The 20141-nt window shown below is 30.1% G+C and overlaps 3 protein-coding genes across 3 annotated transcripts; 2 read left to right on the plus strand and 1 right to left on the minus strand.

The window, feature by feature from the left end:
* The first annotated feature begins 4503 nt into the window (after positions 1-4503).
* Positions 4504-5921, plus strand: LOC114191013 (putative strigolactone esterase DAD2). The gene is made up of 2 exons (XM_028080142.2): positions 4504-4901; positions 5197-5921. The coding sequence occupies exons 1-2, from the start codon at positions 4522-4524 to the stop codon at positions 5636-5638; spliced, it is 822 nt and encodes a 273-aa protein (XP_027935943.1). The 5' UTR covers positions 4504-4521; the 3' UTR covers positions 5639-5921.
* A 2290-nt stretch (positions 5922-8211) lies between these two features.
* LOC114194131 (serine/threonine-protein phosphatase PP2A catalytic subunit) lies at positions 8212-14205 on the plus strand. Its single transcript, XM_028084204.2, has 11 exons — positions 8212-8461; positions 9605-9661; positions 10059-10142; positions 10457-10528; positions 11362-11433; positions 11636-11676; positions 12337-12403; positions 13034-13225; positions 13342-13431; positions 13523-13630; positions 13717-14205. Exons 1-11 carry the CDS (start codon positions 8369-8371, stop codon positions 13780-13782), a joined length of 942 nt encoding a protein of 313 aa, XP_027940005.1. The 5' UTR covers positions 8212-8368; the 3' UTR covers positions 13783-14205.
* A 495-nt stretch (positions 14206-14700) lies between these two features.
* Positions 14701-18776, minus strand: SPP1 (Phosphatidic acid phosphatase (PAP2) family protein). The gene is made up of 8 exons (XM_028082292.2): positions 18423-18776; positions 18206-18301; positions 18054-18128; positions 17820-17950; positions 17156-17259; positions 16941-17069; positions 16563-16678; positions 14701-15228 (listed from the first exon to the last, which is right to left on the minus strand). Exons 1-8 carry the CDS (start codon positions 18588-18590, stop codon positions 14827-14829), a joined length of 1221 nt encoding a protein of 406 aa, XP_027938093.1. The 5' UTR covers positions 18591-18776; the 3' UTR covers positions 14701-14826.
* Positions 18777-20141: the final 1365 nt, after the last annotated feature.

A 20141-nucleotide genomic window follows, 5' to 3' on the forward strand; every position in this document is an offset into this window, starting at 1 on the left:
AAATGAAAATTACTTGCACCCATATTTTGAAATTGAACATCAAAAAAATCAGTTCTAAACAATTATTAAAATTCAGGTACAAATATTTTCATTAAAAGCATATAAAATTTGTTGATATATAATTAGAACTATAAGTTTAGTGTGTGTGATATTTTTCATATAATATCAATTATAATTTACAAAAAATAAACAAAACACCTGGAATCATTTGTACAAATAAGATAAATAAATAAACTTAATTACATCACTACAGAGTTTATATATATATATATATATATATATATATATATATATAATTTTAAAAAATGATAATATGTAAATAAATAACAATTTTAAACTTTTAAAACAAAAATAATTGTAGCCACTGTAAAAATTAACTCGAAACAAAGTCACTTGAATTTTGATTACTATTTAGGATATGATTGCGATATATTAATTAATTACAAATGAAATATACACTGTTGTCAATGAAAATAAATGAAAAAAACATTAAAATTTGGCTTGAAATGGACACTTAAGAAAAGGACTATCACAAATGGTGTCTGGTTTTATATTTATAATAATATTTTAATTTATTTTTTTTATTCACTTTTAATTTATCATTCAATCACTTTTAAATCATCATATTACATTATTAAAATAATAAAAAATTAAAATTAAAAAATAATTAAAATAATAAATTTAAAATAAATAAAAAAGTAGGTCAAAATATTATTATTATTTTATATATTAAAAATTGAATAAATTTGAAAAGATAACAACAAATCAAAAGTTGCGAATACACTCCGTGTAACCTACTGAAGAATAAAAGATAGTTACAACATAATATAACTGCAGATGATAGAATAACACTTGTGTCAAAATTTTAATTTGAAGTCAGTAAAAGTGAAAATTGATTAAAATTCTAAATTAATGTCCGAGACAAATAAAAAAAATTGAGATTATAATTCTGTATTCTAATTGTAAAGCATGTAAGCTGCGAAAATAATCGATATTGATAAAAAAAATATAAAATACTAATTTTAACATATATTGTAGTACGTAGACTATTTTTTTTTTTTTTTGAATCTGTTCCCATTAAAATTTCAGGTCTAGTTCATTCTAAACAACTCGATGCAACTGTGACAAGGAACACAAAATTTCCTGAGCTAACTGACAAATATTTTTCCCTTTTTTTTTTCAAAAAAAAAAACAATGGTCAAAAACCATTTGAGAGGTTTGGATAGTGTACACATTTGAGTGTGGTATTATGTTTGACTTGAAAAGGCTTATGGTTGTGTTTTACATTCACAATCAAAGTGCATTAAAATATATTGAAAATGTTTGGCATAACAAAATGTCAAACTTCACAATAAGGAAGTTGAGTCTGACGAATCTATAGCATCCTTACCTTAGAAATCCCACAAATCATTAAAACATTCTTTCTTTCATAAAGAAAAAACCTTTTCTTAGTACAAAGATCTTAGTTGGTTTAAACTATACAGAATACAAAGTAGAAAAGTCAATTCTAAAAACCCAATTATTCTATTTCACTTTTTTTTCATTCATCTTATCTTTAATAGTTAGAGAATCTTCAGAGCTACCTTTTCACACTTTTCACACTTGCATGCTTTTTTTGGTAACACCGAAATGGCCTTTTTTTTACATAAATGACTTCTTCGCAAATAAATGATTATCGGTTGTACAAACAGTCTTCAATAAAAATATAATAATTTTATTATTTAATGTTTGAAAAAGAAGATAAAAAACAAATCATATATATATATATATATAAATATTTCTTTTTTATTAAAAATGACAAAAATATCAGTCAGATCAATTCTGGCTTGTTAAGCCAAAGGAGACTATGTTGAACTAATCCATCAAAGGAAAATGAACTAAACATTTTAATCTGTCTTGTCAAAGATGAATTTGGCTCATTGGTTTTTTCTTTTCAAATTTTAATTGATTAATTAATATATCTAATAAAATAAATTAAAGTAATTATTATTTTTACATATTAACTTATTACATTATAATTAACAATTATAATTTAATTTGTAAGTATTAATAATTTAAATTATAATATTATTATATATTTATATTTTCTAAATAATACATTATATAAAAATTATTATTTTTGTTTAAAATTATTTTATATTTTAATTTTTATATAAAAAGATCTGACAAGAAATAACATACTGATAATTAAAATTTTAACTCGACGTGTCAAAATTATAGTGAATTTACAAATTAATTCATTAAATCATGTTTGTTATTCTTGCTATACACATAACATATAATATAATATAATATAATATAATATAATATAATATAATATTATCGATGAAATCAGTAACTAAATGATTAAAATTGGTGGTTAACATCTTTAATTATCAAATTATTCACAAAAAATAAATAGTAAAAAATATCTTAATCGTAAAATTATTAGTTATTGATTTCAAAATCAGTGACTAAACTGTCACCATAATTACGATCACTAATTTGTTATTATAAATTTAATCACTTTAAAGTATCGGTAATCAAACTTACAGTTGCTGATTTGGTGACTAAGACATATATTAATTTAATAAAATAATTTTAAGTAATTAATTTAATTATAAATAAATATGTTTTTAATTTAATTAAAATAATATTGATGATGACTAAATAATGATTAAATTGATAATTAAATCGGTGGCGAAACCAAATCTAGCATGGACATAATCTATTTTAAAAAGTAGTTAATAGAATTTATAAAATAATTATAAGATAATTATGAATGTGGTGTAATAAATTGGGTAGCAAATATGGTGGCTTGCATTGATGCTGCTTTTATTGGGTCTGCAAGTCAACTGTTCAGTTTATGCTTACCGTGATGTACGGGGAAATACAATATCTTGTGTTTTTCATTTTGAAATTCACTTTTTTTTATATATATTTTTTAAGTGATTTATATGATGTTTTGTGAAAAAAAAATCAAATCACACATTTCAAATTAAAAAAAAATATAGAGTAAACAGAAATAAAAAAATAGAATGTTAAACTAAACTTTGAATATTTTAAGGAAATTTAAATATATTTTATCATAAAAAATAATAACCAATAATGGCTGCACATTGAAGAATAAAAACTCAAACCATTATGATTATTGCTTCTACAATCACTACAAAAAAACCTTAACCATAAAAAGTTAGTCATTGAATATTAAAAAAGAATATTTAATGCATGCTTATAACATAAAAGTATAATTAATGTGAGTTAATCGAGTTTAATTAAATACTCTTTGTGAGTTGAATTTTGTTTAACAATGCAATGTAATTGTAATTAGGATTAGTTATTAAGAAATTGAAAAACTATAATTTCATAAAATCAGTAATCAATACACTCATTGTGAAATTTGAAGGAGATATAATACATATTAAAGAGTTTGAATAGTTAAATATAACATAATTAGTTGAAATTAAGTCAATTTTACTAAAGGTACGATACTAACAATATATGAATATACATTCTGAAATATTAATTGCATTTAGTTTTATCATAGCTTGTTAAGTGTAAATACGAAGTATTCGATGGAATTTTAAAAATATTAAGAAAAATAACAAAAAAATAGCGATACTTTTTCTTTTAGCTATATCCAGTTGTATGACAGATAGATTGTTCGTAATTAATATGAAAATCTGCAAATTTTGTGAAGTAGTTGCGATGGCTGAGCAGCCTTTTCCTTTTGTGCCAATATCTTGGACTTTGAATTTGAAGGGATTCATTCATGCTGCGCTTAAAATTATTCATTCACATGGATTAGTAGGGTTGGACAAAATATACTAAACTGTATTGCACTATCAATAGTTATATCGATCTAAACTGAAAAATAGTCCAGATTAATTGAAGTGCATTGTTTTTATTTCTAATAAATTAAATTGAATTGAACTGCATTATATTTGAACTGAATTGTACTATTTTTAAACTGAATTGCATTATTTTTTTAATTGAATTGCACTATTTTTGAACTTAACTATATTGTTTTTGAATTAAATTACACTGATTTTGAACCGAATTGTACTAATTTTGTCAACAGTTATCCATCGTGGGTAAGTTAGTGTGCATAATTCTCATCCTTCCAAACACAACTCTAACCTTACATATGAATTCTTAAACACCAACAATATTGATCATTTCTTCGAGAAAGAAATGTTTGTAGATTCGATGTGAAAGTGGGATAATATTAGGAGTTTGTGTTATTTGTTCTAAGTTTTGAATATGCTTAATCATATGAATAATCAATTGATTCAATAATATACTTTTACACTTTTCTTCCAAAAATCACGAATCTATTGAAATTAACGTAAAAAGGATCTGCGAGCAAAGTCATCCGTCTCATAATTATATAATTTCTTAGTTGTACAGAAAGTGACGTGCATATAATACTGTCAATTGAGCACTTTTTCGCACTATTTTTTTCTATATATACAGCCTCCAAAAGCAACCACCTCTCTATTAATTTCTTCCTTAACTGTTCCATTACATTGCTTAACAAACATGGGAACAGTGTGTGGAGGCATAGTTGATGCTCTAAACGCTAATCTCAGTGGAAATGGCACTCAAACTTTGGTTCTGGCTCACGGATTTGGCACAGACCAAACTGTGTGGCATTATCTTATCCCCTTTCTTGCATGCTACTTCAAGATCCTAGTTTTCGATTTGGCTTTCACCCCAAATGCAACTTCTTCACTTTATAATCCAAACAAGTATTCAACTTTGGATGCATATGCTGAGGACTTGGTGTGCCTTCTCGATGAGCTCAATTTGAACAAAACTATTTACGTCGGACATTCCATGTCAGCCATGATTGGAAGCTTAGCTGCAACAAAGAGACCACAACTCTTTCAACATCTAATCCTACTAGGTGCTTCTCCAAGGTTAGTTTCTCTTCTACTTTTTATTTTTGTATGTCTGAAGTTCTACGTAGTCTAGAAATCAACCCCACAAAATCGGTTTGTAAGGTGAGATTGCACCGACTTATATATTGTGAATTAGCCTTATCTTTAGTCGACGTGAAACTTCTAACATGTTATCAAAATCATAATCAGAACGGACATAATGTTGGATGTTCCACCCATTATGGACCGTTATGTATCAAATATTCGTATAATAAAAATTGAACTTCAGTCTATGTGATATTTCTTTTTCCGTTTTGTGTGAAACTTTGTTTAGGTATTTGAACGAAGAAGGATACGAAGGAGGTTTCAGTAGATCGGAACTGAACACAATCTTTGAATCAATGCAACAAAACTTTTCAGGTTGGGCACAGGGATTCGCTCCATACGCTATCAGCGCAAACGATCCTTCTGCAGTTGCAGAGTTTGAAGACAGTCTGGTAAGAATGAAACCAGAAGTTGCACTGAGTGTGGCTAAAACAGTGTTTCTGAGTGATCTCAGATGGGTTCTGCCACGAGTTCGTGTGCCTCATTGCACCATAATTCAGACCAGAAAAGACCCTGTTGTTCCTGTAAATGTTTCTTTCTACATGAACAGAAAATTGGGCACTGCTTGCAAAGTCAAAATCCTAGAAGTACCAGGTCATTTTCCTCATTTGACAGCTTCTCCTTTGTTGCTGCAAGTTCTTAAGGATTCACTCTCCCTCAAGTCACATTAACAACTCTGAGATATATATGATTTCAAGAAACATATTAAGGTGAGAAAAATAATTTTCTTATTACTAAATTTTGACTACTTTCTCTTACAATTTTAGATAACATTTTTTTAATGATTTTTTATTTGTTTATTCTCTATATTTTAAAATCATTTAAAAAATAACACCTCATGTTACAAGAGAAAGTTGTCAAAACTTATTAGTTAAAATATTATTATTCTCAATCAGCAGTCTAGTCATTTATTATTATTACTGCAATTTATTGTCATTTTTTTTAATTCTTCTTAAAATATTATGTTGTAGTGTTATTCTGTGTTCACTTTTATATTTCAAAATTTCAATTAAAAATAAAATAATTAGTTGTAAGTATAAAAGTAACTGCAACTGTTCGATTATATTATCTCGATAGATGGTGTTACTTATGTTACTTATAATTGTGATTTATTGTAGCTTGTTTAATATTGAATGCATTTTTTAACTTAAATTAGAAGACATATTTTTTAGAATGAAAGGATAAAAAAATACTATAATTTAATAAATATATCTACAATTTATTTATTTTAAAGAAAAAAATAGAATAAAATAATGTTGATTACAAGTTGATTATTTTTTCGGTCTTCGAATAAATTTAATTTTAAGTTAATTCGATTAGTATTTGAATAAAACGTTTAATAAAATCAACTGATAATTAAGAAGGTGCAAGAAGAAACAGCCACCAGCTAAAAAGAGTTAGTTAAGAATAATGTTGGGCTTTGTTATGAATATTCCCACACTTGTAATATTGAAATTATCTTTGTTTGGCATATCTCAAAAAGACATTCCTATGTTTCATAGAAAAAGTTGATAGAGCCAGACTTAGATTTTTTTCTCTATACAAATATATAACTTCATTTAATATATATATATATATATATATATATATATATATATAATTTTGTGTTATTAATTAGTTTTAAAATTAAATATTAAATTCCTATACTAAAAAGTAACTACATGGTACTATAATGCGTTGTCGAAATTTTGGCCTTTAGAGAAAAAAAAGGCAATATTAAATGATTAAGGAAGGAAGGAGATAGGCATAGGCTACTTATTCTCAACAGACAAATTAAACTAAAGTTTTAATTTTATTTAAGTTGTCATGTCTACATTTAATAATTAACGTTGTTTTTAATAAATACTGGATTGTTGGCTAACAAAGTACCTTTATAATTTAAGTTACCTGTACGATAATTTAATAACTCTAACATAGATTAATACAGTAATTAACTAATTTAGAGGTGATGTATTAAAGTTATAGAATATACACTGCTAATTAATAAAAAAAAAACATCATCAATACAATTTTAAAATAAATATTATAAAAATCTATAAAAAAATTATCTTAAATAATCATCTATGATAAAATAATTTCGTATTTTGGAAGCGTAATTTTTTTTTCAATGATTGTTACTCTTATATTCTTATATCATCGGTATTGAGTTCTAGTATAATAGATATATAACTCAAGAAATTTATTTATTTGTAATTTATATTAAATAAGGTTCTATCTTTTTAATTTGCATAACAAAAAAATTCACTTAAGTTTTCTTTTAACCAAATATAAAGAGATGAATATGTTTTTAATTCTTAATTTCCTTTTAATTTTTGAACTTGGAAATAAAATTAAAATTTATTTATTCTAAACTTTGAGACAATTTATCCCAAACTTAAAAATATTAATATAGTATTTTTAACGTCATTTAAGAAGTCAAATAAATTGTTAAGTCATTGGAATTTTTTATTTTGAAATAATTAATAATTATAAAAATTACTAATCATTATTATTCTTGCATTTGATAAAGTTTATTTAATTCCTTTCAATTTAGTTTCATCACATCATTGAATTAATTTTTATTATATTTTAATCATATACTCGTCTTGATTTAAATATATGTCAACAAGATACAAATAATTACAGATTAAGGATTTTCTAATAATGCAATTTTATTTTAATCGTTTAATATAAATAGATTATTTTGACCATACATAATTTTTATATTATTATATAATCAATAAAAAAATTATCTGCATTCCGAAAATATAAAGCATTTTAATATTTATTTTATATTTTTAAACATTTAAGTTTCATTAACTATTTTTTCATATATATCAATAAACAATTTTGATCTAATAATTATTGGATTTATATAAAAGTAACTAAATCATATATATATATATATATTTTATATATATATATATATGTGTGTGTATTATAGTATTTAGTAAAGTCATTTAGAATAAATACTTAAACACAATTATAAATTTAAATTAAATTTGATAATATATTACAAGAACTATATGATAATAAATTTGTTGGCTTTATAGAAATTTTAAAAAATTATAATTATTTATTAGACAATTTTAAAATTTAATAATAAAAAAATAAGTGAATTGTTGAAAAACAATTACCAATATTGAAATTAAATAATATAAGAAAACTTCATTTTAAGTAAAAAAATACAACGTGGCCGTGCGTGATTGGGAGCGGTGAAGTCCTTCCCTCCACAGGTAAATTGAGAAAGAAAAAGATCTGAAAAAGAAAAAGAAAAAGGAAAAAGGGATTGTTGGACACCGTGCAAATCAAGCATTTAGTTGCTTGTTATTTCACGCGCCCTCTCTCTTCGTTTGGACCTTCTCTTGCTCACTCTCTGCAACGGCGCCGGAGATTCGTCGCTCATATTCTCCACCGCCGCGATGGGCGCCAATTCCATGCTCTCCGAATTCTCTCACGATGTCGACGATCAGATCTCCCAGCTAATGCAGTGCAAGCCACTCTCCGAGCAACAGGTTCCTTTCCATTCCTTCGATCTGTCTCTTTTACCTACAAAAACGCAACTCACGCCTCCAATTTTCCTCGATTTGTATACTTGTTACCTTTTCACGCTCAATAGGAGTGCTATTAACAGCGCATGTGTTGATTTCACGTAATGGCGACTCCGATGTCATGATTCGTTGCGTTTTGGTGCGATGTGGAACGATTAGGAGATTAATAGTGGTGTTTGTCCACTGGAAAACGATTTTCGGATGTGGAATCTGCTTTTAGACGTTTTAGCATGTTGTTAACGAGTTTCGTTTGCAGAAGATTATCTCGATGTCCTCTCAGAGGCTATATGGATGTTTTGTTAGGCGTTAGGAGGCTAGCCATACCTAAACGTATATGTACTTGAAACTGTTTGACACTGGAAATTTGTTTTTTCGTGAACTGTTGCTACTTACCTAATATAACATTAGGTAAATTCAAGAAGAACAAAACTTAGACAGTTATTCTTGTGCAATTAGGGCTGTTCTCTAATTAGAATTGGAGTTTCATCTTGATGATTAGTATGACAAAGGTTTGCTTTATAGGTCACCGTAGGTTATCAGAGTGAAATTTCAGTAATGATTATACAACAATACCCAAGACACCTAAGGTAATGTACTTGTCCCTTTTTTAGTAGAGTAGCATGTTGGCGAGGGATTTTTAAAGAGAGACATGGCTCTATTGGCATGCTAGCGGACTGAGGGTTGGCTTCCTATGGCTTTTTGTTTCGAGTGAAACTTAACACTGGTTACGGTTGAAGTGATTAGATTAACGGAAAGGAATGCCGGTGCTTGATGCATTGTATAGGTATTACTTTAGTGGTATTTTCTAGAGTGTCTGTCTTTTGCAGCAAGATTATTTCATATTTCTTTCCTTACAAAAAGGATCTTATCTCACTAAGTTTGTTTACTCGAAATGTACTGAGATCGGGAAAGTGTCTGGATTTGATTGCTTCCTTAGTGAGGTGTGTTAGGAAAGGTTTTGCCATCATTTCATTATATCTTGTTTTAAGCAGCCGTGTCCTTTTTTGGGGAGCTATCTCAATTTTCAACTACTCCTTGTGGTATTATTACATTGGGGTAAATAGATATAAAAGGAAATAATGATTGTGTTTTCTGCTCTGCCTGTAGGTCAGAGTTTTATGTGAGAAGGCCAAGGAGATTTTAATGGATGAAAGTAATGTTCAGGTGCAACCCTATCTTCCAGTCTTTTAACTTATGCCTTCATTTTCAATGATGTCATTTTCTATTTCTTATTTTTTAAACATTGATTTTAGTTGCATCACCGTTGTCAATTTCTGCTTGCTCGCTTTGCATGTATCTTTTTTTAAGTCGTAATTGAGCTATTGAAGTTTGTATTTGTTATTTTCAGTTTTATTATTTTCTTCCTGTATGTGGGTTCGGTCATTCATTCATCTAATGTCATTTCTATTTTAATGCCTGTTCACTGGAGGAGGATCTAATTTTCTTGTCTTGTATAGATGTTTTACGTCACTGTATTTCTCTGCATCTGTTAATTACTAGTTTATTGTGTTATAGAGAGAGAACACTAATTATTCTTTTGTATGCCTCTTCTGTCTTGCAGCCTGTTAAAAGCCCGGTGACAATTTGTGGCGATATTCATGGACAGTTTCATGATCTTGCTGAACTGTTTCGAATTGGAGGGAAGGTATAATTTCTGACTGTAGATGTGGTTCTGTTTTCAATCTTCTGTTTCAGCTGGGGAATGTCTTAAATAAACTAATTGAGACCTGTCAAAGAAAAAGCTTTTGAAGATTGAAGTGCATCAGAGGTATTGAAGAGTAAATTGTAAAATTCAGGAACTACTAATTAACTCCTTTGTGACCCTATTACTTTGTTAAAAGTTCCGTACCATTTTAATTTTTGAAATGCATTATGTGGATATATTTTTGTCAGCTGCTGGGTAATATATTTTGCTGATTATTTAGGCATGGATTCTAAATATACCTGTTTTGTTTACAGTGTCCAGACACTAACTACTTGTTTATGGGTGATTATGTGGATCGCGGTTACTATTCAGTTGAGACTGTAACTGTAAGTACAACCATGATAAACTTGTTTGTTTTCTTAACTTTTGGATGGTTATTTTTATTGAAAATTTGGGATTCACTTCTGTCCCCAAGCCTCTCTGTGGTATAGTAATTTTTTGTTTAATTCATGCACTAGGTTGGGAATTTGTTCTCGGGTGGTATTCAATGAAGTTTGGACAGCTCTTTCTATTAAGGTTGAAAACAGAAAATGGAACTATTCCCAAATAGCTAATAGTTCAGGGTTTAGAATGTGCTACAAAGGCACCTGATAATTGAGTCGCAAATTTTTTTCAACGTGTCAGTATTTAGAAGGCTCACTGAGATGAAAGGTGGATTATATGCATTAAAATTGTAATAAAGTTTGCATTATCCTAAAATCATTTTTCAGGAAGATAAAGTAGTTTGACATACATTTTTAGGCATTGTAGTGGTTTTAAAAAAGGTCATATTTTGATGAAATCTCAAACCTGCAACTGATACATGCAGTTGAATTTCTTGTAGAAGATGTTTCAGGATTGATCTTCTAACTTTACTGATTTTGACGTTTGTTGATAGTTGAAGCAACATAAGAATTTTCTTAATCTTCATTATTCATCTAGTAAATTTCTTTACAGTTATTAGAAAGAGGCTCACCTGTTTAGAGGATTCAAGAGTTTCTCTATGTTACTTATGCAAATATGCTGTGATAATTTTAGATCACGTAATTTTCCTTTTAAGTTGGGATGCAGAGTGAGATGATAAAGTTACATTGATATTTTCTTTTGTTTGATGTTGTTGTTTCTTATTCTTTTTTATTGACAGTGTATATTAGACATGCTAATTAGTTATTCTATACAGCTCCTTGTGGCACTGAAAGTGCGGTATCCTCAGCGGATTACTATTCTTAGAGGAAACCATGAAAGCCGTCAGGTTTGTGCTTGAACTCTTTTCAAAGTATGAATTACTTTTTTGATCTCGTAGTTATTTGTGAATGGCACAGAAATTAGCTAGGCTTGTATGTTTGATGATAAATTGTTTCTAAACTTTTTTATCTGTGATTGAAGACTTGTATGGGCATTTGATGTTCATTATCTGTTGAACTAACAGTTCCTTCTATCGGTCTTTAATGCAGATTACTCAAGTGTATGGATTTTATGATGAATGCCTTCGAAAGTGAGTTTTCAACACCTTCATTTATAAGGTTTTATGGAGCAAAAGTTATAAACATGAGATATTTCTATCTCAAGAAAGATTGTTTGTGTACGATGTTTTAGTTGATTCAATTTCACGACTTTTACCATGATGGAATCACTCAAATTTCATTTTGGATGACAACTGTACAGGAATTCTTTTTCCTTTCCCTGCAATAGATTCTTTTTGAATATCAACACGAGAACTTGTTTAACTAGTTTCTTGTTAGTTTAATGTACTGAATTATAATTCTGGGATGACCATCTGAATCTTGCTGTTGGTTTGGTGTCATGTAACTTGTTAAACTGTAATTTTAATGTTAATTCAGTTTCACATATTGATGTGTGACAGTAGGACATCTGATTGTCTTAGTACTCAGTGGTGATGTGATGGTGGTTGTTTGGTATAAAATATCATATTGATGCCTAATGTGCTATGTTCTTGTTAACATTGGTAATGAATAATTAATTCTGCCCCTGCTTGATCCCAAAATAAAAATTATATGATTATATTAAATGTGAAAATTTCGGTATAAATTGAAAGTGAGAGAACAGAATAAGGATACTTGGCTTCTAGCTTTTATACAATATGATTTCGTGTTTCTTTTTTCACTTTCGTGACAGTTTTTTTTTCTATGTGCAGGTATGGTAATGCTAATGTTTGGAAGACCTTTACAGATCTTTTTGATTTTTTCCCATTGACAGCGTTGGTTAGTATCTTTTCCCTACCCTGTTAAAAATTTAAAATTTGGGGGAATTTTTTGAATGCGTTGCATTATCTTTTTGTGACATCATAGGTGTTATTAGTATTTGCCTTTTTTATCAAAAGATTCAGAGAACTCTGATGTCCACTTGTTTTACATGTGACATTTTTCTTTAAATATGGCATGGCTGCTTCCTCAAGATGTTAAAACAACGTTATGCTAACATTGCTCCTTATATTGTCATGTCGTACGCCTTATCTGAGCTGTACTTTTTTCACAATCGATGACTAGCCTACATTTGTGCACAAAATGTTTCAACTTTCATGGGATATAATATGAAGTGATATGTTTTTAACAATTACATATAGTTGGTTAAGCATAAATGCGATAATATTATATATCTAGATATGCAAGTTTTTTAACACTGCTCCTGTCAAAATATCTTTCTAATTGTCAAAACTAGACATGATTATCTAGTAATTTCTCTCAACGGATATAATTTGTGTTTATTACGCTCTAAAATGTTAGACTGACTATTGAACAACTTTCATTTAACTGAGATTAGACATTCTTTGTTAAAATTTTAGTTTGAGGCTTTTGATCATTCGGGTGCTATTTTAATATATTCCCTTTCAGGTTGAATCAGAAATATTCTGCTTGCATGGTGGACTTTCACCTTCAATTGAGACCCTTGATAACATACGGAACTTTGATCGTGTTCAAGAAGTTCCTCATGAAGGCCCCATGTGTGATTTATTGTGGTCTGACCCAGATGACAGATGCGGCTGGGGAATTTCTCCTCGAGGTGCTGGATATACTTTTGGCCAGGTAAACATAGCTTTATTTTCGTACTCTACATTATTGAATTTCTTATTTTGAAGCATTTAGAGATCTATTATTGTTATTATTTTGGTTTTTATTCGAATTGACATTATTCCTTTCAGGACATATCAGAACAATTTAATCACACAAACAGCCTCAAGTTGATTGCTAGAGCTCATCAGCTGGTTATGGATGGATTTAACTGGGCTCATGTAATTGTTGTTCTGATGTATTCTCTTTCATCTGCACTCTTTAGAATTATAGGTGTAAAATCTTGGATGTGCGTTGTTTATTTTGGAACAGGAACAAAAGGTGGTTACCATTTTTAGTGCGCCTAACTACTGTTACCGATGTGGGAACATGGCTTCCATATTGGAGGTTGATGACTGCAAGGGCCACACATTTATTCAGGTCTTTTTCTGCCATTCAAAATATAATTTATGTGGTGACATATTGTGAACTTGGTCTTGACGTTGGATAGTCTGAATTTCTTGCAGTTTGAACCTGCGCCTAGGAGAGGAGAACCTGATGTGACTCGTAGAACGCCTGACTACTTCTTATAAGGTAGCTGTTGAATGTCATACCGGTATATCATTGTTACCTCTACTGCACTAATTTCAGGTAGTTGCGCGCATCCTCATCATGAGATTGCTTTAAGCATTTATCTCCATTGATATACACGTTCCGTGCGTTTGGGGTTGTCCAAAGACTGCTTTGATGTATAATAGGCAGGTAACTTTCCACTGATCTGTTACACTCGAGAACTTGCTGGGCACCTTGTCTGGATACGTCGCCAAGATGATGACTATGTCAGAATTCATATTGTTCCAGCAAAAATGTGGATATTTTTTGTTTGTTTTCCCCTCTTTATTATTTTTTTTTTAATTCTTGTTCAGTAACTCTCATTCGAGGCTTTACAAGCTATATGACTGGACTTTTTTTGTCTCGTGGATGTTTTTGCTAAGTTCTATCATTTTTCAGTTCAAGTTGCATGATAGTAGTGATTCAGTTTTGTTCTTATGTTCAACTTATCATTAACGCTTATCTGAAGTTAGCCTCCACTTATCACTGTTTGCTATCTTTCATCTTAATATATTTTACGTGATATTTTGCTGTTAACATACGATTATTGGGTTCTTATTGAGGTTAGCTCCGCTCACCAAGATAGACTTGTTTTCTATGCACGTCGTACGATGTTTGTCGTTTAATATTAATTAAAAATTAAAGTGCTTTAGTAAAATATAACACCGTGGGGCTATGGTAAAAGTAAAATAAAATTGAATTTGCTACGTCTATTTGGTCTATTTGCTATAGTTTTATTGGTGGATAGGGTGCAAAGCTACAACTTCAAAGGTATTTTTCCGGACATAAATTAAGCCTTTTTATTTCCGTGCTATTGGCATGGAATTAATTGAAAAAAAATTGCAATCTGAAAGGAAATTAATAATGTATGAAGAAATCTTTACACTTTTGCGCAAAAATTGTAAACATCCGGAACGGATTCTCACGTTAAAATTAAACCGTGTGGAGAGACTAGTGTTATGTTCCTCGATGACATGATATCTGGCTGGCTATACAGAATTTTTCCAAAATTTGTAAGCGTGTGATCACAAACTCATGTATGAAAAAAGCGACGGCACTAAGTCAACTACAGACCAGGCAAGACCTGCGTACTGAAGAAATCTAATTCCGGTATCAACATCGAATGCCTTATGCCGCGAAAGGAGCTTTTGGAAGTAACCTTGTCTGAGTTTATCAGTCTTTTTGAGCGCAGCGGATCCATTCAATGTGGGTATATAGCTGGTTGATTTTATTGGAATGCCTAAAGTATTTGCTACCATAGGAATGATCCATTTTGCAAGAGCCTTACTGCAGAATTTCACAGTTAAAATTGTAGGTATACCCACCAGCATCCTTCCCGCAAATACAGCCACACTCATTTCAGAAGAAAACAAACGAGGAACGTCGCCATGGTGAAATTGATGGTATGTTTGCTGTACTCCAGCCACCTGAACAACACCACCATTTCATAAGTATAAAGTACGAAACACCGCTATGATCAAATATAATTGCAACTTTATTTTATTATATATCTTCATTTATCACAGCTTTTATTATCTATTTTCTTCCTTCTACAATTTTCTAAAATATAAGATTATAATTATCAAAGTTAATAATCAAATTATGCGAAAATGAATAATATATGTAATAAATTATAAAAAATATTAAATCTCGGTATTTTTATAATTAACTATAAAATTTGTCATCTTTTATCACTTTGGATAAATATTTCCGATTTATTTTAATTTTATTGAACAAACATAAACTACTTTTATCTTATTTGACGAGTCAATCTCCAAATGACCTTCGCTTATTTAGGGTTTTATTCCTTCTCTTTTATTCTAGAATAGAAATCAAGTACAAGTTCATCAAAGAAGAACAAATTAAGGAAAATACTTCTTTTCTAAATGAAATTAGTACAATTAAATGTTACTGACTAGCTTTTTTAATCATTATGAATTAAGTTTTGTTATTATATTCAAACCAGAAGAATGTATAAATTTAAAGGGAATAGTAATTCAATTAACCCAAAAACATAGCACAACTCTTCTCTGGCCCTTGGCATGTTGAGTTGACATTGGAGAACTATCATAACAAATCCTGAGAAAGAACTTTATTCTAACTTCCCCAAATACCCCTACGGCCTAAGCTCTACAGAGATAACTTTCTTACCAAACTAACTAACCATAACTCATTAGTTCCCCCATTTTGCCCCCCTTACTTCACTTTCTAAAAACTGCTACAATTCCTAACAAACGGCTTACTCAGGCACGGTTTAAGGGTTCATCTTTTTCCTTCAATAAAATTGTCAAGTCTTGTGTCCAATTTGATCACTGTCAAGAACCTGATCAACTTGGCATTTGACCAAATCAAACGTCCAACACTCTATTCTATATAGCTACTCTGCATAAATTTATATGAAGCATTTTCACCTAAACATTACTACTACATGCCATTAGAGGAACAATGTTAGATTTAAGGTGGCTGGTTTAAATCATTTCAGTGAAGTCACCATCCAAAACCCAATAAAACATAGTCGCACTTAGATTTTAAATTCTGATCTGGTGTTGCTGTTAATGTTGAAAGTTGTCTAGAGAATTGTATCTTAAGGTCTATGACTTTAAATGAGTGTTATATTCCAAAATCTTGTTTTCACTAATTTTGTTTAACTGTTTATCCTTATACTATGAAGATGTTACTTGATCTTGTGTAGATTCATTTACAATATAAGAAGAAAAATGAAACAAATTAAGATGATGTCTAAGGGTGAGTAAGAGCTTACAATTCCCAGTGCAACACCATTGAATGCAGTGTGAAACTCGAAGCTTGGAGTTGGAAGTTCAGGTGTAGGATAAGCAAAAAGCAAGAGGAAGCTCAAGACAGCCCAAAAGGATGTAACTGCAGCAAAAACAGATTAAATCGAGATAAAAGTTGGAGAAAGTTAGTTGTACATAAAAAATTACATAGTTTCAATCAATTTATAAGCAAAAAAAAAAAAATGCTTAAGAAATCAAGGGGGAATCTTTAATACCTTGAGAATATAGGTTTTTAATGTAAAAAAATAATCTAGTTTCTACAATCTGAACACCAGCAAGTGCTGTGATTATAACAAAGTGTGAAGTTATCATCTTATGAATTTATTGATTAGAAGACAGAATACCATTTTGTCCTGAGATCACAAAATTGTCTATGTGTTCATGAACCGTAAGCCAGAATGCAAGGATCAGCAATCCAAAAAGAAGGCCAGCAAGAACATCAACCACACTATGCATGCCAAGATAAATTCTTCCTGCAAAAATACCGGAAAAAAAAAAATCATTGATTTGCAGTGAAATAGACCAACAAGAGGAAGCTGCTAATGATTACAAGACCTACCCAAACCAATGAGAAGCACCAGCATGAAGGCAAGAGAAATTCCAAGATAAGTAACATAGGCACCTTGAATTTGAGTATGAGTCAGGACATAGTGCAGAAGGTAGCTGACAAACATCCGTTCCAAGGAAAGTAATCCATTAATGACAACCACGAGAGTTGAAAGCAAAGGTTTCATCTCTCTCAACAGATAATCTAGCATTGCAAACACATTTCCACCTCTTTACTTTTTCATTTAATTTTTACTTTCCTTCCTTGAACCAGAAAATACAAAGGATGAAAAGTAAGTTTAACCACCTAACTTGACTTATAAGGCATGCTACCTGAGCATTTGATCAGTTCCCAGGCCAGATAACGTTTGTAACATCTCAACAGCCATTTTGCCAAATACTAGGAACCTTTATAACATGACATAATCACTTGAGTTCAGATTCTTTACTGAGTTTTTTTTGTGTTGTTCTTTACCGAACATTAAAAGTACTTTAAAAATATTTTTAATATATTTTGAAATCTCAAAATCAGTGTCCATCACGGTAGTTTGGAAGGCAGAACAGAGTAACAGAACTCAGGACAGAATCCAAATGCATAAACACTCACTCACCCATCTAAGGACATGCTCAGAATATGACAGAAATAAAAGCAAATAAAAACAAAGAATAATAAATACCCAGATAAGCAAACTGTGTTGAGGGTGTGAGAAGAAGGCAATCCATATTCTAACGCATTCTCTTCTTCATCTTTTGTGGCAGTTACTCTCTTGACAGGTGGAGAAGCAGGTCTTGGGGCTGAAACCACATCCTGTTGAGTCACAAATAATATCAGAAGCATTTAATAATATAACAAATGGCCGAATCCAATGTTGAATTAAATCATTAAATACAAGCAAACAAACAACACATACCTTTATGCAGTTACCAAGATAATCACAAAACGCCATCAACAACGTCATCTGCCTCGCCAGTTTGCCATGTCCACTCTACACAAACAAAATATAATTCTTCAAAGCCATAATCTCAGGTGTCTGACATCACCAACATAACATGTAGTTCGTACCCAGAACAGCAGAGGGAGAAAACCAGTGTAGAAGGGCACAGAAACAACGCAAGACAACCCTGAGAAAAGTGCATCCAGGAACCCAGACCCGTAACTCTGCACCCCAGAAAGAAAAATTCAACTCGTACACCAAAAAGTTAAAAAAGCTCACAGCTTTGGGAGAATAGAAAACTATGTTTAAATCGAAGGCAAAATTGGGGTGGAATTTGAGAGTTACCTGGATCTTAAGGACAACAGAGGTTTGAGTTTCAACATGATGAGAAACCCAAGGTTGAAACAAAGATCTAAGCTTGCGAGTAACGTCGAGGTAGGAAGCAGAAACAATCCAGAAAAGTATTCCACCCAAAACCGCACCTTGCCACACTGCCGCACCCTCACCCTCCATTCTTCTTCTTTTTCTTCTTCTTCTTCTCCCTCCCTCTTTCTGGGTGTTGGTTTGGGAAAAAGAAGAAGAGAGGAACCGAGAAAGAAAAACAAAGGAGACTCGCAGGAAAATGAATGGCTGAATCAAAATTGGACCGTGGAAGATAGAGGAAACTATTCTTCATAAAATTCAACTTTATTTATTTCTTTATATCCTCCAAAATAAAAGAGAAGGGTGAAAAACTTAACTTTTATTTATTTTCTATTGCTTTTGAATAATGAGAAACAGGAAGATATTTGTGAGCCATGAAATTTTATATTCTTTGGACTATAGTCCACGGATTCGGTGGAATTTGGCTGGCGGAGAACAGTATAGCTTTAAGGAGAAGAAGCTTCACATTTCAACGCGTTAACGGTAAAAAAAAACCCTCTTTCTTCTTTTTCTTTTCGTGGAAATTCTATTAAGTGAAAAAGGTCATGATCCTGTGAAGCACTGAAATCGTGAGACATTAAAATTTACCATTAGATATGTTAACAAAATAATCAACAACTAAGATTCATTTATTTCATGCAAGCTAACATTATTTCTGTAAATTACATTTGAGTCCTAGTACGAGATTGAGATTTGGGATGTATCTGCAAATTCGTTTTTCTTGATAAAACAGTGGAAATTTGGAACAACACACAATTATGTTAAAAGAATTCCTCAAAAAAATCTACCTTCTATCACAGGTCATTGTGATGGACAACCGGTGAGCCATAAATTAAGATAGTCCACCCTATAGCTGAGAAATTTATGCCATGGGATTTTTTATTTTTAAATTTCATTCATTTGTTTGAGTTTTTTTTTCGTAAATATTGAAATTGATTATTATAATTTTAGTAGCTTTAATTAAAAATTTCCTAAAAGTTTTGGTAATAGGAAAAAATAGAGAACATGAGATTGTTGATTGTGATCGATAACTAATTGAGAGGGTCCAGCTGAAAGAGTTAGTTGGTTAATATTGGATGACAGATAGGACGCAATAAATGCATTCAAACTTAAATTACTGTCACACTTTGATTCTTCTGTTAGGCCACTCAAAATCTAATCAAATATTGGAAATTTCCATAACAATAATAATATCACACCACTTGCCATTTCTTTTCTGTTTTTTTTTCGGTAAAAACACTCAAGTTGGTACTACAAGATTGGAGCCTATTTAGATTATTACTATATATAATTTCTTGTATTTAATTCTCATTTCTTTTATTGTTAACTGCTTATATAATTATATAATTGTACCATATTTATTATTCATATTTTACTTATACTTATAGATGAAATAATAACTAAAAGTTACAAAATGTTAAGCAAAACTTATATTTAAAACTGTTTATATTATTTTTGTAAGGATTGGAAATAATTTATAAAACAAAATATCTTAATTTGAAGTTGTCGTATCATCTTTTTCTTCTTATTAGACATATTTTATTGTGATGTAATTGTTTTTAAATTTGAAAAAAAAAACAGACGTATTAATTCAATAAAAGGATTTAAACTTAATAACATTTGTCTAGATACTTTATTAAA

This window comes from Vigna unguiculata, chromosome 1, assembly GCF_037176805.1.
Source record: "Vigna unguiculata cultivar grain cowpea cultivar isolate G323 ecotype 2 chromosome 1, ASM3717680v1, whole genome shotgun sequence".
Lineage (NCBI taxonomy): Eukaryota > Viridiplantae > Streptophyta > Magnoliopsida > Fabales > Fabaceae > Vigna > Vigna unguiculata.